General features: G+C 48.7%; 1 protein-coding gene across 1 annotated transcript in view; it reads left to right on the top strand.

Annotated features, from left to right (window-relative positions):
* Positions 1 to 12,038, top strand: part of PITPNM2 (phosphatidylinositol transfer protein membrane associated 2) — a 154,115-nt gene that overhangs the window by 105,810 nt on the left and 36,267 nt on the right. Inside the window, 4 exon segments of the mRNA XM_087705541.1 lie at positions 1,667 to 1,762; positions 3,277 to 3,381; positions 4,534 to 4,604; positions 7,293 to 7,537. Coding sequence (XP_087561667.1) covers positions 1,667 to 1,762; positions 3,277 to 3,381; positions 4,534 to 4,604; positions 7,293 to 7,537 — 517 coding nt within the window.

Below are 12,038 nucleotides of genomic sequence, written 5' to 3'. Positions count from 1 at the left end.
AGGGGGGGAATGAATTAATCATTCTCTGGTCTCAACAACTGCTGAAATTGGGAATCTTAGCTGACAGCCCCAGGCCTGGGCTTAGATCGCCCTAAATGCTGGGGAATCAATCAATCAATTTAGCTATCCATCCATCCATCCATCCATCCATCCATCCATCCATCCATCCATCCTCTGTCTGTCTATCATCTATCTATCTATAGAATATATCTGTCTGCCCGTCCATCCATCATCCATCCATCCAACTATATTCATCCATCCATCCATCCATCCATCCATCCATCCATCCATCCACTGTCTGTCTGTCTGTCTGTCTCTATCTATCTATCTATCTATCTATCTATCTATCTATCTATCTATCTATCTATCTATCTATCTATTTATCTATCTATAGAATCTGTATGTCCATCCATCCATCATCCATCCATTCAACTATCTTTATCCACCCATTCGTCCATCCTCTATCTATCTACCTCTATATCTATCTATCTATCTATCTATCTATCTATCTATCTATCCATCCATCCATCCATCCATCCATCCATTTATCCATCTGTCATCTACCTACCTACCTACCCATCCATCCATCCATCCATCCCCCGACTCTCTGTCTGTCTGTCTGTCTGTCTACCTACCTACCATAACTATCTATCTATTTATCTATCTATCTATCTATCTATCTATCTATCTATCTATCTATCTATCTATCTATCTATCATCTATAGAATCTGTATGTCCATCCATCCATCCTCCATCCATCCATCCATCCATCTATCCATCCATCCAACTATATTTATTCATCCATCCCTATCTATCTATCTATCTATCTATCTATCTATCTATCTATCTATCTATCTATCTATCATCTCTCCATCCGTTCATCCATCCATCCATCTATCCATCATCTACCTACCTACCTACTTACCTACCCATCCATCCATCCACTATCTATCTGTCTATCTATCATCTATCTATAGAATCTGTATGTCCATCCATCCATCCATCCATCCATCCATCCATCCATCCATCCATCCATCCATCCATCCATCCACCTTCCTATCCTATCTCCATCATCCATTCATCTATCTGCCTGCCTGCCTGCCTGCCTACCTACCTACCTATATGTATGCATATTTTGCTTGCCCCGTTGTGGTTATTTCTGCATTTCAAGCATGGAAAAGAGAGTTTTTGCCTGCTTCAAAAGCTGTTTTTCTTCTTCTTCTTCGCTTTTTGCAAACCTTCTTAACCTAAGAAAGGAAGCTTTTTACTGAAAGAAAACAAAAACAGGGAAAAAAAACACCCCACTAAGTTCAATTAGACCACTTCCTTTGCTAAATTGCCGGCCTGTACATCCAAAGTGGTCCCCCCCCCCCCCCCACACAACCCTTCCCAAGTTTATAAATAGCTTTACTCATTCGGAGCAGAGAGCAGCCACGGAGGTTTGATGATTGCCGGGCAGGGGGTTGTGAGGGGCTCACAATCACCCCCACCCCATAAACCACGAGTGACCAGTGTTGGAGAGGGAATTTGGACCTGGAGCGAGGTAGCATCCTTGGGTCTGCCGTGTCTTGGATGAGGGGTGTGTGTGTGTGTCTCTGCCAGGAGAGGCAGTGCCCTTGGTCTCCGAGAAGAACAGATGGCATCAAACTCCCTTTCTTCCTCCTAGCAAGCCCCTCGCACCACAACATCTCCGAGTGGAGGATGCAAAGCATTGCCCGCGACTCGGAGGAGAGCTCCGACGAGGAATTCTTCGATGCACACGGTAGGTGGGAAACACATGCGCGCCCCCGCGCACCTTTTCCAAAGGGGTTGCCTTAATTGGGGAAGGGGCCGAGCTGGGACTTCGGATTCTTCTTGCCCGCAATTTCTGGCCCCGTCTGGACAAGCAGGCAACTCTTTGCAGAAGAGAAAAGTTTATCGATTGCTCGGCGGAAACTTTGGGGTAGCTTTGGCAATTTTAATGGTGGGGGGGGGTTAAGGGTGGGGGGGGGAGAGGGAAGGAGATCCAAGAGGCTCGGAAGGGCAAAATAAATTAAAACAAAAAAGGCGACGAGAGTTCGCCTTCCGCCCTCAACCCACGCCCGACTGGCAGACGATAAAAATAAGGATTAAAAATAGAATGTTAAGGTATTTATGCCTTAATTGCTTTCTCTTTCTACTCCTCTTTCTCTACCTTCCCATCCTCTCTTCTTCCTTCCCCTCCTCCTCCTCTTCTCTTTTCTCTCCTCATCTTATATCTGCTCTCTTCTGCATTCTCTTCTTTTCTCTTTTCTCTCCTCTCCTCTTCTCCTCTTATATCTCTTCTTCTCTTCTTCATTCTCTTCTCTTCTTTTCTCTCCTCTCCTTATCTTATATCTGCTCTTCTCTTCTGCATTCTCTTCTTCTTCATTCTCTCCTCTCCTCTTCTTATCTTATATCTGCTCTTTGCCTTCTTCTCTTCTTGTCTCTTTTTTCTCCTCTCCTCTTCTCCTCTTATATCTCTTCTTCTCCTCTTCATTCTCTTTTCTTCTTTTCTCTCCTCCTTATCTTATATCTGCTCTTCTCTTCTGCATTTTGTTCTTCTTCATTCTCTTCTCTCCTCTCCTCTTATATCTGCTCTTCTTTTCCGCATTCTTCTTCTCTTCTTTTCTCTCCTCTCCTCTTCTCCTTATATCTGCTCTTCTCTTCTGCATTCTCTTCTCTTCATTCTCTTCTTCATTCTCTTCTCTTCTTCATTCTCTTCTCTTCTTTTCTCTCCTCTCCTTATCTTATATCTGCTCTTCTCTTCTGCGTTCTCTTCTTCTTCATTCTCTTCTCTCCTCTCCTTTTATCTTATATCTGCTCTTCGCTTCTGCATTCTCTTCTCTTCTTCATTCTCTTCTCTTCTTTTCTCTCTCTCTTTATCTTATATCTGCTCTTCTTTTCTGCATTCTTCTCTTCTTTTCTCTCCTTTCCTCTTCTCCTTATATCTGCATTCTTCTCTTCTGCATTCTCTTCTCTTCATTCTCTTCTCTTCTTCATTCTCTTCTCTTCTTTTCTCTCCTCTCCTTATCTTATATCTGCTCTTCTCTTCTGCATTCTCTTCTTCTTCATTCTCTTCTCTTCTTTTCTGTCCTCTCTTTATCTTATATCTGCTCTTCTTTTCCGCATTCTTCTCTTCCCTTCTTTTCTCTCCTCTCCTCTTCTCCTTATATCTGCTCTTCTCTTCTGCATTCTCTTCTCTTCTGCATTCTCTTCACCTCTCTTCTCTTTTCTTCTCTTTTCTTCTCTTTTCTTCTCTTTTCTTCTCTTCCTTAGAGGGTATCTCTGAGAACGAAGAGGTCTTCCCGAAAGAGATTACCAAATGGAGTTCCAACGATCTCATGGATAAGATTGAAACGGCAGAAGCGGATGAAGTCCCAGGTAGCCTCTATTTAGGGAACAAATTGAGGGGTACAGGCTGTAATCCTCTTCGGATGCTTTGCGCAACTTAAGAGTTGTGGAAACGGTGGCGAGTCACCTCTTCTTCCCTAAAGGGACTCGTCTCCTCTGAGGCAAGGAAGGATCTTGGCCTACTCTCCCCAAGAAAGCCAAAGAACCTCCCAACTGATTGTGTTGAGTTTGGGTCAAGCAACAATGGCCATAACCTTTCTCTGGATTAACTCCTTTCTCTCTGGCAGGAGAATTGTCCTGACCTAAGCTTCCCCAAAAAGGAGAAGGCAGATTCCTGGTCCCGACAAAACCCCTTTTATTAAGCGAATGTGAATTCCTCCCCTTCACATTCAGCCAAGGCCTGGCAAACAGTCTTTCAAAGGAGTATTTATCACCACAGAACTTATCTAGCTTGGAAAGCTGCCATGTCCATATTTTCCCAATGAGGTGCTGTGCAAGGAAAGACTACAGAATCTCTGAGATTCACAGACAGAGCCGAGGTGGCGCAGTGGTTAAATGCAGCACTGCAGTTCAGCAGTTTGGCTGTTCAAATCCCACCAGGCTCAAGGTTGACTCAGCCTTCCATCCTTCCGAGGTGGGTAAAATGAGGACCCGGATTGTTGTTGGGGGAAATATGCTGACTCTGTATACCGCTTAGAGAGAGCTGAAAGCCCTATGAAGCGGTATATAAGCCTAACTATTGCTATCTTCACACTCCTGAAATGAATCTAACAAATGAAGGAATTGTTTCCTGCAAAAGCCCCCTCCCCTTTCGCTCCTCTTTTATTCCCCTGGGAGGAGCCAGTCACCTTACGCCTGTGGCTTTACTCCCAAGTCGACCCTGATTTCTTAGCTGTTCTTGTGTTCTGGCACTTCTGTGCATGCCGACACTGGGAACAGGCTCCAGATGTTCCTCTGCCTCACTGCTGTCTAGCTCTGTAGGCACCTGATCACTGCCAGGCGGCCTCATCCCCATCTCTGCTTCCGACGCCCAGCCCTCGTCAGAGCCTTCCCCAGACTCCAGGACTGGCCCATGTTCCTCCCCAACCTCCTCACTGTCCGAATCTGCTGCCCAGCTCCACTCGCTGCTGTCGGGCCACAAGAATAAATCCAGATCATACGCCTATTTTTTCCCCCTTCCAGATGACCCAAATCTTGAATCAGCTGTGGGATACCATGTCGGATGCAGCGTGGAAAGACTCAGCATTATTGAGGTATAACGTTTGAACCCATGCCCTGCTCTTCTTGAACAGCAAACGAACGTAACTATTCTGCCCCCCCTTCTCCCGTGGGCTGTCCCTAAAACCTGAGACGGGGACTGCAAAACCGCTTGGTTTGTTGTCTTGAGGGGGCTCCCCCAAAATGTGGTCCCAGAATTACGGTCCTTAAATCGTTGCGGTCATACGTCGAGGCGACACATAACCAATTTTATGAGAAGGTGTGTGGTGGTATTAAGCCAATGATGCAGTCATTATGTTTCCCCAATGGGTATATTTTTTTCCCTGGGAACCAGGATTAAATGGGGGAGCCCAGTTGCAAATCACAGTTGTGTAATCGTGGGGAGGCCATAAATGGTTACCAAAAAAAATGGGGTGGTATTCAGCAGGTTCTGACCAGATCTGGAGAACCGGTAGCGGAAATTTTGAGTAGTTCGGAAAACCAGCAAATACCACCTGTGGCTGGCCCCGCCCCCATCTATTCTCTGCCTCCTGAGTCCCTGCTGATTGGGAGGGAATGGGGATTTTGCAGTATCCTTCCCCTGGAGTGGGGAGGGAATGGGGATTTTGCAGTATCCTTCCCCTGGAGCGGAAAGGGAAGGGAGATTTTGCAGTATCCTTCCCCTAGAATGGGGAGGAAATGGGGATTTTGCAGTATCCTTCCCCTGGAGTGGGGAGGGAATGGGGATTTTGCAGTATCCTTCCCCTGGAGCGGGAAGGGAAGGGAGATTTTGCAGTATCCTTCCCCTGGAGCGGGGAGGGAAGGGAGATTTTGCAGTATCCTTCCCCTAGAATGGGGAGGAAATGGGGATTTTGCAGTATCCTTCCCCTGCAGTGTTGAGGGAACGGAGATTTTGCAGTATCCTTCCCCTGGAGTGGGGAGGGAATGGGGATTTTGCAGTATCCTTCCCCTAGAATGGGGAGGAAATGGGGATTTTGCAGTATCCTTCCCCTGCAGTGTTGAGGGAATGGAGATTTTGCAGTATCCTTTCCCTGTAGTGGGGAGGAAATGGGGATTTTGCAGTATCCTTCCCCTGCAGTGTTGAGGGAACGGAGATTTTGCAGTATCCTTCCTCTGGAATGTTGAGGGAACGGAGATTTGCAGTATCCTTCCCCTGGAGTGGAGAGGGAATGGGGATTTTGCAGTATCCTTCCCCTGCTACGCCCACCAAGCCACGCCGACAGAACCAGTAGTAAAATAAAATTGAATCCCACCACTAGTTTGCGTGACCACATGGGGGAAGAAGTGGGGCAGCTGTAACTCTGAAGTCACTTTGGGGGTTGCGTCGTAGCTTCGAACATTCGCTAAGCAAGCAGCCATAAGCGGAGTAGTCCCTTCTATCCTCTCCATGCGAAACCCAGGGAGTTTTCCGGGAATCCGATCCAGTTTTACGCCACACGTCTGGCTAATTACGAGGAGGATAAACACGTAGCGGCAACAGTGTTCAATTAAGGTTTCAATGTGCCAAGGGGAAGCTGGAAGCCGTGCAAAAAATCTGAACAGGTTCCAGGAGGAAAAAAAACCACCTCAAATCTATTCTTGTCACCCTTCCAGCTGATCCTCCTCGTTGTTTACGTGTTGTCTTCTCGCCCGTGACACCTGAAGCTTCACATGGTGTCCAGGTGTCCATAATGACGTCCCCGAGAGTTTTTTTTAGTTTACTTTATTGCTATTGCACATGGCACAGCAAAATTAAACGCCGTCTTCAGTGTACATTATAACGATAAACACACATCCTTTACCTTCTATATAATTGAAACTGAAAACCCGATATTGCACTGTTCTGACCCCCTCCTCCGTCCAGTAACGAATGCCGAGACAAGCTTAACTGGAATGTACTTTAATAGCAAGACACCAAAACCTCGGTGTCTGAAAGCCAAGCAGAACAAACAGATAAAGACCTTGGCAGCAACTCAGACAAACTCAGGCAGCAATAAACACAGATAAGGCTTGGCAGCAATCCAGCCTGCCAAGCTCACAGTAACGTCCTCCGACATTCAATCCTGCATTGACTTCTGCAAAGAGGGAAGTGTGCACAAGTAGCTTTTTATAGTCTGGAGAGGAGCCTAATGACCACCAGCTGAGTACAATCACCTCCTGTAATTGCGTAATTGTTCCTGACGCCTGGTAGCTCTTCGATGGCGTGCATCCAGGAACAACTCACTACTGGCCTCCGGCTCACTCTCCCTTGTCTCCTCCCCACTGGTCCAAGGCTCAGGTGCCTCCTGGTGGCCAACCAGTTTCTCTGCGCCCTGCTCAGAGTCGGAATCCTGTCCAGGGTCTTCCACATCCTCCAGAGCCGACTCAGAGGGCCCCTCGCTGTTGGAGTCTGGTGGCAGCTCCAACGGCACCTGCTGGACCACAACATTGCACTATATTGTAGAATTCCATATGGTTACTGCTGGGACAGAAGCTGTTTTTCAGCCTATTTGGCTTTGTTTTAATTGCTCTGTACCGGCTGCCAAATGGTAATAGTTCAAAAAAAAAAAAAGGATGAGATGGATCTTTAAGAATGTTTTGAACTTTCTTAAGGCTGCGGGAGCTCTAAAGCTCTTCCCATGATCCTCTGGGCTTCCGGTTGATTGGACCAACCCCCCCCCCCAAAAACCCTTCCTGCTTCTCCAACAGGTTCCTTGAGAATCCACTTGATCTGAATCTGGTCTCCTTCGCTCTCACCTTTCCAGGATGAAGCCGTCCCTCCGCTGGCCCAGCCCAGCGACATCCATGTCCTCCTTTTGGTCCTCCACGGGGGCAACATCCTGGATACGGGAAGCGGGGAGCAGAGTTCCAAGCAAGGGGACGTCAACACCATCGCCACCGCCTTCGAGACGGTCATCCGGGTCCATTATCCGGCCACCCTTGGCCGGATCGCCATCAAACTGGTCCCTTGTCCGGCCATCTGCTCGGAAGCGTTTTCTCTGGTCTCCAAGTGAGTGGGGGGCCTGGTTTTGGGATGGATGGGGTTCAGGGAAGGGTTGAGGCTGTTTCCCCAAAAGGGCCTTGGTGTCAAACCCAGTCACTGGTTTGTTTTATTGCTCAGTGAATTTAAGCGCCAGCTGTGGACCTCAAATCTGGCTTTGTTTTTGAGGGCTACGTGTATGGGACTGGGAAGGAGACTTCCTTAAGCCCTGATGGGGCATAACTGAGTCTTCACCACCATTAAGCTATCTTCATCCAGCCATGTATCTGCCTTCTCTCTCCCTCCTTTCCTTCCTTCCTTCCTTCCTTCCTTCCTTCCTTCCTTCCTTCCTTCCTACCTACCTACCTACCTACCTACCTACCTTCCTACCTACCTTCCTTCCTTCCTTCTTTCCTTCCTTCCTTCCTTCCTTCCTTCCTTCCTACCTACCTTCCTTCCTTCCTTCCTTCCTACCTTCCTTCCTTCCTCCCTTCCTCCCTCCCTCCCTCCCTTCCTTCCCAATTGGAAATTTGCCTCTTCTCCCTCCCTCCATCCCTCCCTTCCTCCCTCCCTCCCTCCCTTCCTTCCTTCCTCCCTTCCTCCCTCCCTTCCTTCCTTCCCAATTGGAAATTTGCCTCTTCTCCCTCCCTCCCTCCCTCCCTCCCTCCCTTCCTTCCTTCCCAATTGGAAATTTGCCTCTTCTCCCTCCCTCCCTCCCTCCCTTCCTCCCTCCCTCCCTCCCTTCCTTCCTTCCTCCCTTCCTCCCTCCCTTCCTTCCTTCCCAATTGGAAATTTGCCTCTTCTCCCTCCCTCCCTCCCTCCCTCCCTTCCTCCCTTCCTTCCTTCCCAATTGGAAATTTGCCTCTTCTCCCTCCCTCCATCCCTCCCTTCCTTCCTCCCTCCCTCCCTCCCTTCCTTCCTTCCTTCCTCCCTCCCACCCTCCCTTCCTTCCTTCCCAATTGGAAATTTGCCTCTTCTCCCTCCCTCCCTCCCTCCCTCCCTCCCTTCCTCCCTTCCTTCCTTCCCAATTGGAAATTTGCCTCTTCTCCCTCCCTCCCTCCCTCCCTTCCTCCCTCCCTCCCTCCCTTCCTTCCTTCCTCCCTTCCTCCCTCCCTTCCTTCCTTCCCAATTGGAAATTTGCCTCTTCTCCCTCCCTCCCTCCCTCCCTCCCTCCCTTCCTTCCTTCCCAATTGGAAATTTGCCTCTTCTCCCTCCCTCCCTCCCTCCCTTCCTCCCTCCCTCCCTCCCTCCCTTCCTTCCTTCCTCCCTTCCTCCCTCCCTTCCTTCCTTCCCAATTGGAAATTTGCCTCTTCTCCCTCCCTCCCTCCCTCCCTCCCTTCCTCCCTTCCTTCCTTCCCAATTGGAAATTTGCCTCTTCTCCCTCCCTCCATCCCTCCCTTCCTTCCTCCCTCCCTCCCTCCCTTCCTTCCTTCCTTCCTCCCTCCCACCCTCCCTTCCTTCCTTCCCAATTGGAAATTTGCCTCTTCTCCCTCCCTCCCTCCCTCCCTCCCTTCCTCCCTTCCTTCCTTCCCAATTGGAAATTTGCCTCTTCTCCCTCCCTCCCTCCCTCCCTTCCTCCCTCCCTCCCTCCCTTCCTTCCTTCCTCCCTTCCTCCCTCCCTTCCTTCCTTCCCAATTGGAAATTTGCCTCTTCTCCCTCCCTCCCTCCCTCCCTCCCTTCCTCCCTTCCTTCCTTCCCAATTGGAAATTTGCCTCTTCTCCCTCCCTCCATCCCTCCCTTCCTTCCTCCCTCCCTCCCTCCCTTCCTTCCTTCCTTCCTTCCTTCCTCCCTCCCTCCCTCCCTTCCTTCCTTCCCAATTGGAAATTTGCAAGAGGCAGCCAAACCCAAGTAAATCTTTCTTAAAACAGATGGTGGTCCAGCCTCTTCTTAAAAATATCCAGAGATAGAGAAATGTCTCTTTCTTCTCTCTTTTTTGTCCCTCCTTCGTCCCTCCTTCCCTTTCCTTCCTTCTCTCATTTGTCCTTCCTTCTTCCCTCCCTCCTTTCTCTCTTTTTTCCTGCTTCCCTCCCTTCTTTCTCATTCGTCCCTCCTTCCCTTTCCCTCCTTCCCTTCCTTCTCTCTCATTTGTCCTTCTCCCCTCCCTCCTTTCTCTCTTTTTTCCTGCTTCCCTCCCTTCTTTCTCATTTGTCCTTTATTCCTTCCTTTTTCTCCTTCCTTCCTTCTCTCTCTCCCTCCTTTCTCTCTCCTTTTTCATCCTGTCTTATTTGTCCATCCTTCCTCCCTTCTTCCCTCCATCTACAGACACACCCCATCAATCCCCCCCCATTTCAGAAGGATCCTTACTTCCCAACGCCACAATGACTCACCCGGCCACAGCCCGGAGCCATCCTCCCTCCGAGCCCATTTATTTCTTAACTCATTTATCAACGCACGGAGCGAGTCTCCTGCTCTCCTGCCAGGGCTTCTTCCAGTCCGTGTTTAGATTCCAACCCATTTATAAAAGCCACTGGTTTCCCTTCCCGGGGTGCGGAGGCTGGCGAAGGTCTTCTCTTTGCAGGCCTGAGTCCTAGCCAAAGCCCCGGATCTCTGCATTCTGCGTTCGGAAATTCCCCCTAGATAAGGAATGCGTTATTGGGAGGGAAAGGGTAGCTCAGAGGCCGGTTTATTTGCAAGCCTTCGTATGCCACCTGGCACCCAAAATTCTGGGCAGGTTGTGTTGTTGTCTAGTAGCAGAGGGCTCCGACTTTGGCGACTTTAAGAGCAGTGGACTTCAACTCCCAGAATTCCTCCACCAGCTACACGGGATGGACTTCAACTCCCAGAATTCCTCCACCAGCTACAGGGGGTGGATTTCAACTCCCAGAATTCCTCCGCCAGCTACACGGGGTTCACTTCAACTCCCAGAATTCCTCTGCCAGCTACACTCTCTCCTTCTCTTTCTCTCCCTTCCATCCTCCTCTCCTTCCCTCTTCCTCCCCTCTCTCCTTCTCTTTCTCTCCCTTCCTTCTTCCCTTACCTCTCCCCTACTCCTCTCTTTCTCTTCCCCTTCCTGCCCTCTCTCCTACTCCCTTCCATCTTCCTCTCCTCACCTCTATCTTCCTTCCCTCCTCTTCCTCTGCTCTCCTCTCCTCCTCTCCTCCTTTCTTTTTCTATTATTATAGGTTCTTTCTTTTCTCCCTCCCTCCCTTCTCTACTTTCTTCCTTCCTCTCTCCTTTCCCTTCCCTTCTTCTTTTGCCTCTCTGCTGCTCCTCTCTTCCTCTTCCCCTTCCTACCCTCTCTCCTTCTCTTTCTCTCCCTTCCATCCTCCTCCTCTCCTTCCCCTTCCTTCTTCCCTTATCTTTCTCCTATTCCTACTCTTCCCATTCCTCCCCTCTCTTCTCTTTCTCTCCCTTCCATCCTCTTCTCCTTCCCTTCCTTTTTCCCTTATCTTTCTCCTATTCCTACTCTTCCTCTTCCCCTTCCTCCCCTCTCTCCTTCTCTTTCTCTCCCTTCCATCCTCCTCCTTCCCCTTCCTTCTTCCCTTACCTTTCTCCTACTCCTCTATTTCCCTTCCTCCCCTCTCTCCTTCTCTTTCTCTCCCTTCCATCCTCCTCTCCTTCCCTTCCTTCTTCCCTTATCTTTCTCCTATTCCTACTCTTCCTCTTCCCCTTCCTCCTCTCTCCTTCTCTTTCTCTCCCTTCTATCCTCCTCTCCTTCCCTTCCTTCTTCCCTTATCTTTCTCCTATTCCTACTCTTCCCCTTTCTCCCTTCTCTCCTTCTCTTTCTCTCCCTTCTATCCTCCTTTCCTTCCCCTTCCTTCTTCCCTTACCTTTCTCCTACTTCTCTCTTCCCCTTCCTCCCCTCTCTCCTTCTCTTTCTCTCCCTTCCATCCTCCTCTCCTTCCCCTTCCTTCTTCCCTTATCTTTCTCCTATTCCTACTCTTCCCCTTCCTCCCCTCTCTCCTTCTCTTTCTCTCCCTTCCATCCTCCTCTCCTTCCCTTCCTTCTTCCCTTACCTTTCTCCTACTCCTACTCTTCCCCTTTTACCCTCTCTCCTTCTCCCATCTTCCTCTCCTCACCTCTGTCTTCCTTTCTTCCCTCCTCTTCCTCTCCTTTCCTCCTTTCTTTTTCTATTGTTTTTTTATTAAAAGTTTTTTAAAAAGTTTTACAAATGTACACCCCCCCAAAAAACCCAGCTCCCCCCCCAACCTTCTCCCCCAACCCCCCAGAGCAAATATAGGGTATAAACATTAACAACCATATTCTAAAATAAACAGACTTCAGCATCATCCCTCACTTGTATTTTAACTCCCCTTTTGTAAGGATAACGTTAAACAAGTTGTATCCTTCCTTGCTCATTCACTCATAAGCTATCTGGAGTTTCTTAGTCCCATATTTATTCTGAATATAATCAATCCATCTTCCAGCTTGTATTTCTCATCTGAATGGTCCTTAAGATATGCTGATATTTTAGCCATCTCTGCTATGTTTGTTACTTTTACTGTCCTTTCTTGAATAGTAGGCAATTCTTCCTTCTTCCAGTACTGCGCCACCAACAGTCTTGCTGCCGTTGTAAGGTTCAAAATCATAT

Source organism: Thamnophis sirtalis, unplaced genomic scaffold, assembly GCF_051295495.1.
Source record: "Thamnophis sirtalis isolate CommonGarterSnake01/CBP01778 unplaced genomic scaffold, rThaSir2_p1.2 scaffold_2, whole genome shotgun sequence".
NCBI lineage: Eukaryota > Metazoa > Chordata > Lepidosauria > Squamata > Natricidae > Thamnophis > Thamnophis sirtalis.
The sequence above is the reverse complement of the archived record's forward strand: the minus strand, read 5'-3'. Positions and strand labels throughout refer to the sequence as shown.